The sequence below is a fragment of the Solanum dulcamara genome, chromosome 11 (assembly GCF_947179165.1).
Source record: "Solanum dulcamara chromosome 11, daSolDulc1.2, whole genome shotgun sequence".
NCBI classification, from domain to species: Eukaryota; Viridiplantae; Streptophyta; class Magnoliopsida; order Solanales; family Solanaceae; genus Solanum; species Solanum dulcamara.
This window is the reverse complement of record NC_077247.1, coordinates 58,196,677-58,202,676: the sequence shown is the minus strand read 5'-3', so window position 1 is coordinate 58,202,676 and position 6,000 is coordinate 58,196,677. Positions and strand designations below refer to the sequence as shown.

General features: G+C 31.8%; 1 protein-coding gene across 2 annotated transcripts; it reads left to right on the top strand.

The window, feature by feature from the left end:
* The first annotated feature begins 270 nt into the window (after positions 1-270).
* LOC129874999 (transcription factor HHO5-like) lies at positions 271-3,129 on the top strand. Of its 2 annotated transcripts, none has more exons than XM_055950424.1 (5): positions 271-572; positions 694-929; positions 1,008-1,353; positions 2,236-2,312; positions 2,579-3,129. In XM_055950424.1, the coding sequence occupies exons 1-5, from the start codon at positions 359-361 to the stop codon at positions 2,804-2,806; spliced, it is 1,101 nt and encodes a 366-aa protein (XP_055806399.1). In that variant the 5' UTR covers positions 271-358; the 3' UTR covers positions 2,807-3,129. The 2 variants fall into 2 exon arrangements, with proteins under 2 accessions (XP_055806399.1, XP_055806400.1); XM_055950425.1 differs by having other exon boundaries at positions 289-572; positions 2,582-3,129.
* Positions 3,130-6,000: the final 2,871 nt, after the last annotated feature.

The window sequence follows — 6,000 nt, the reverse complement described above, 5'->3', positions numbered from 1 at the left end:
ATATGATAAATATTTCTAAACTACTATTATTTTTTCAAAAAGTCAAAAACATCACATGATAAAAGTAAGAAAAGGTAAAATTAATTTAATTCAATTTTCTTCTTATAAGAGTCAAAAGATTCCTTCATTATATGACTAACCGCGTTTCGGAGTTAACTCAAATATGCGACGACCCGAATGTGAAAAACAATATCGAATCTCTTCAAGCTTTCAGAATCCAACCTTCCACTTTTACCCTCGTTTTCGTTGAAAAGTGTAACTGTGCTATAAATATGACTTCTTCAACCTTTCTTTATTCATTCTATCTAGGCAATGTGAGAAAGTGACAGAGGAATTAAATATCTGAAGAAAAAAAATTATGGGTTCAAATTCTAAAGAAATGAACATAGATTTGAACATTGTTTATGTGCCCAAGTTAATTTCAGATGTATTAACAGAAGTTTCTGCCATGGATGACATCTCCAAGAAATTAACAAAGCTTAATCAGTTTCTTGTTTCTTTAGAAGAAGAACTCAGAAAAATCGAAGCTTTTAAACGTGAACTGCCCTTTTGTATGGTTCTTCTAAAAGATGGTCAGTTTTTAATTTTTGATTTATTTTTTTTGCTTTTTTTTTCTCTGTTTTTTTTTTCAATTTTCTGCATCCCTTTTTTTAGAGGTTATTTATTTTCTTGTTTTTTTAATTATTGTGGCAGCTATTGAGAGATTAAAGGAGGAAGCTTTGCAGTATAAGGAGAAAGATAAAAGGCCAGTGATGGAGGAATTCATCCCACTGAAGAAGGGTAATTCTGATGAAAGTGGAAGGGTAAAAAAGTCAAATGATTTAAGTGATAAGAAAAACTGGATGAGCTCTGCTCAGCTATGGAGCACTCCAGTTCAGTATGAAAGCTTTGATCTTGAAAATAAGGGACATTTCTTACACCTAAAATCTGTAAGTCTTTTTTTTTCCTCAGATTTTTTAATGAAATCGCAAATTTTTGACATTTTTATAAAATTGTTGATCAATCAGAGTGGCGTAGAAGAGAAAGACAGAGAAAAGCGGTACCAGTTAGGAGTAAGTAAATTGAAAAGTGATAGAGGGGCATTTTTGCCATTTCAAGAACAAGGTTTGAAGGAAGGAAAAAATGGTTTGGCAGTGAAGGATTTATCTCTGTCTATGGCAGTGGCAGTGGCAGTGGGTGAAGGAGAAAAAGGTCAAAATCCAATTGATGCAAGTGTGAAAAGAGATAACGGTCCATCAAATTCAAGTGGTTTTTTACAGGATAAATCACAACAGAGGAAACAGAGGCGTTGTTGGTCTCCAGAATTGCATCGTAGATTTGTTGATGCTCTTCATCAACTTGGAGGTGCACAAGGTAACGCTTGTGTGTTCGGATCAATTTGCGTTCATATTTAATTATTCTATCGAATATCCGTTATCTTTCATCGTATAAATATATACTAAATGGCTGTTTGTTGCGCATAATTGGATAAGTAATTGGTTATTTTATCATGTATGAGATAATAATTCCGTTATTTTAGTACAAATAGTAGAATAAAATTAATCTCAAACTTTATCTCAGAATTATTATACTTACTTCACGTATCAAACAGACTAATTAATTGAGTGAAAGCAATGTCTTGATATTAGATAAAGAGAAATCATGATTTTGTGTCTAAATTTATTCATATAAAGTGTGCTTACTATGATAGCAAATGCTTTTTTAAAAAACAATCATTTTTCAATATATTGTCTTGTTGAATTGCTGAAAATATCTGATTAAAAAATAATAGTGCTAATGTTGGAGTCTCACATTGTTCATTTAGGAGTGCAAAGGTCTTCTCGTATGATTTGAGCAAATCTTTTGTCACGAGCTATCTTTTGAGATTGAATTAGATGGAAAGTTCTTTATCATAATATAAAAGTTAAATTTATCTCATTTTATTGTTTTCTGTCATTTATTTAGGGAAGGCTTTCGTATATGATTTTGAACAATACTTTCCTATTAAGCTAGCTTTTGAATTGAGTTAATTCAATATTCTATTTCTCGTTACAAAAGTCTTTCTTTTTACTAATATTAGTCGCCGCAACCAATGGTTAAAATATTGTTATCAATCTTTAATTTAACATCACCAACAACATGCTACTATTTCATTGATCATTTCTTTCATCTTGTACTACAATTATTATATATGTCACATATACTTTTTATAATCCAACAAAACATTAACAATAATTTTGAAATAATATCCTGCAGTGGCGACACCAAAACAGATCAGAGATATCATGCAAGTGGATGGCCTGACCAATGACGAAGTGAAAAGCCATTTACAGGTATTTAATTTTGCTCTTTCAACAAATAAGAGGTTCATGTTTTTTTTTCCATGACACTTGTGTTAGAAATTAGTATGTCCAGTGGCGGAGCCAACACTTTTAATAATGGAATTTCAAAAAAAGAAATGTGTACTATATAAAAATTTGTTTTTACCCTAATTGTCTGGTATATTTTTCCGGTTATATTGAGTGTTTGTCTCTTTGTTGCGTCAGCTCCAAAGTTCATTTTCTTTATATGTTGATCAAAAAAATTATTTTGTGATTAGCAGAAATATAGACTACATGTGCGACGAGTCCCAATATCTGGTTGTTCATGGTCTAACATGGATGATTCAAAGACAAATGGTACACAATCTGGTTCCCCTGAAGGGCCTCTTCATTTTACTGGTTCAGGTTCAGCCAAAGGGGTGTCTATCAATGAAGAAGAGGATAATAAATCAGAAAGCTATAATTGGAATGGACAGCTTCAAAAGAGTATTGAAGCTCATGTATAAGATCAAAAGTAGCCATAAATTTTGCAGCTACAGAAATAGGACAGACAAAAAACATAACAAATAACATATGAGGGAAGTGCTGATGAGTTCTTTCTGAAAAATAGGAAATAGGAATTTGCTGATTTTAACATGTTTGTTTGTGAAATCTGGTTTAATTAACTTTTGACATCTTTGATTTACAATCCATTGTGAGTACGACTAATGATTTGGATAGTCTGATACTGATACAGCTGGTAGGGACCTGTGAAACTAGAGAGGGAATATCAATTTACAAACTATATTAAAGTTCTATATACAGTTCGAAATGCTTCTTTTAACTATTATATTTCTTTTTCCATACTTGTTTTTGATATTCTTTATTTGCATCCGGGTCTATCGAAAACAGATAGAAACGCATTCAGTCATCAAAAAAGAGGATTTGATTGAGTATCGAGGGCAAGGTTGTATATACACCACCCTCCTCAAACCATGGGATTGCACTAGGTGTGGTATTATTATTATTATTGTTGTTGTCCAATTACTTTGTTTATAAGTTTTTTTTTTCTTATGTCCATTCCTTGTGCCTGCTTAAGCACCAGGTCTGCCACATATCCAAATTGTGTTAATAGAAACTTGGGAACTTTTCAAATTGGAGTGGCCCAGCGTAGAACAATTTTTCTCAAGGGGCCTATTGGTTTGCTCCGTCAGAGAGCTAATAAGTGTTATCTGTTTTCCATTTATTGTCATATCACTGCCCTTATGAGTTAAAAGGTGTCAAATGAGCGAGTTGGATTATTTATGGACTGATCAAAACAGGTACAATCAGTAAATAAGTTGAATTATAACCTTCTCAATGTTTGCTTGGTTGAATATGCGAGAAGAATCAATTTGAGCTGACGAATGGGTCATAAGCCTGCATGACCAACATAACTTCATTTTCATTTGTTTGTTTGGTCTTTTGACAATTCATTTATAACTAGATCAAGTTAATAAATTAAATTAAAGTAGAATAAAAGAAACAATTTTTAATTTTTTTTCCAAAAATGCCCTGGCTGAAGCAAGTATAAATAAACTTTTTTTTCCCACCCCATAATTAGGAGAATCAATAGTGCTCCCACTTTACTCTCAACGTGACTCGAAACTTCAATCTATGGATTGATGGTGGAAGTGGATTGATGGTGGAAGTGGTCGCTTGATCAAGCCTTATTTGTCACTGTACAAACAAGCCGAATCCAGAATAAAAAGACACTTCTCTCTGTGGATAAGTTTTCTTATGGTCCAACTGGTTACATATGCCGCCCAAATTAGCCCATGATTTTAGATGCATTTTAGGCTAAGCCCAAATGACTTGTCAATGTCTACTTAGCGCTTGTTTGGCTTAATTTATTAAGCAGTTTATTAGTTAAAATAAATAAATTGGCTATATAAGCCCAAATGACTTGTCAATGTCTCAATTATTATTATTTTGGCTTATTTTAAGCATAAAATGACGTTAAATTAGCCAGTCAAACACTCAAAAAAGATTAAAACAACTTATAAGTCAATCCAAACGGGCTCTTTGTTCAACCCACCCTAGTCCTGATGATGGAATCATACTTTCATGTGCTTCATATATATATATATTTCTTTCATTTTTTTTAATTTTTAATATACACAAAATATTTGTCCTGTAAATAAGCTTAGTTCTTTAAATTTTATAATTGAAAATTAAGCAAATCACCTTCCAATACGACTCGACCAAATTGACTCTTGAAAGTGTAATAGGGTATTTACTTTGAGATAGATGGCTAATGGTAATAAGGAAGGATTGTTTAAGATCATATTAGGAGATAAATCATCATTTTTCATTTGATGTATCATTCTTCAATACCCACCTCCTCACAACCAGGATCGGACATTTGGAACATGGACACTTTAACATGAGGCCCAGAGTTATAACTGAGATGGACAATAATTTGAATGGATCAAGCTTTGATACTATGTAAAGAAATGAATCTTAGATCTAATTCAACCAAAAGTTAACTCTTGAGGTGAGGACTGTCTAAAACCATATAAAAAAATCATTCATTTTTTTTTATATTGTCCAATATGAAACTCTTCAACAGTAACTTCTAATCATACTTCTTCAATTTCAAATTAATCTTTTCGAAAAAGGAGGTAGAAATTTAAATAATTCGAATTGAATCAAGGGACAAATTGTAGTTATTTACTCCAACCATTTCAAATCAAATGAGAATGTTTTTCAAAACGAGAACTTTTCAAACAGATTGCCATGCACAATTTGTGTTTTGGCCCAATTCCTTTAATTGGTCACACGACGCTTGGGTCGATTATTCTTAAGGATCCAAAGTGCAAAGGTGATAGGCTTTTAAGGCAACAAGAGCTTATATAAGTCCATCTTCCTCCTTTCGTTACATAGTCAGCTTGAACTCATATATCATATAGCGATAGTTACGGCCCTAAATACTCCGACCAATTAGTTCATAAAATATGGTTAAAGTGTATAGATCGCATTTTAATACTATATATATAATATACATATCTACACACTATCATATTTCGATCATATTGATAAACTAATTAACCGAATGGTATATATCCGTATTTTTCCTTTTCGATCATATATAAGTCTACTTCTTATAACATGCTTAACAACTTATTTTGAAAATAATTCTTTGTTCACAGACAACTTGATAATCATATTTCTTGGAGTATTTATCAACTTATTATGACAAGGTAAGTCCTTGTCCTTGCTTTTCACTTTTCCATTTCGTACTATAAACTCTCGTAACATAATTGGGTGCAATTCTTTTGTGTTTTAGTATACGAAGCCATGTGTGCTTCCCAAACTACTTTCATTCAAGAATATATAGTAAAAAAGTGAAATATGATTAAGCATCTTTCTGAACACTTGACAACATAATAAATTGACGCCAATATTATTTCAATGGGGGCATAAGACAATAGCTAGAGGTTGAAAAAAGAAAAAAGAAAAAAGAAAAAGGCTACCTAGAGGCAAAATAGAAACATGAAACAATCTAAAATTGGTACACCAACAAGAAAATATTCATTTCAAATTGTAATGCATGATGAATAGTTCTATTTAAATATATACTGCCGCCCACCTATTGTTATCACAATTGATTTCCCCTTTGCACTTTTTTTTAAGAAAAACTTTTCCTAATAATTTAAGATACCACTTTTCTAACTTTAGA

Bases quoted from the DNA above. Each gene is read 5' to 3' on its own strand.
- LOC129874999 (XM_055950424.1), top strand. From the start codon at position 359: ATGGGTTCAAATTCTAAAGAAATGAACATAGATTTGAACATTGTTTAT. The intron at 573-693 runs GTCAGTTTTTAA...TTATTGTGGCAG, and splicing joins TATGGTTCTTCTAAAAGATG to CTATTGAGAGATTAAAGGAG. The intron at 930-1,007 runs GTAAGTCTTTTT...TTGATCAATCAG, and splicing joins ATTTCTTACACCTAAAATCT to AGTGGCGTAGAAGAGAAAGA.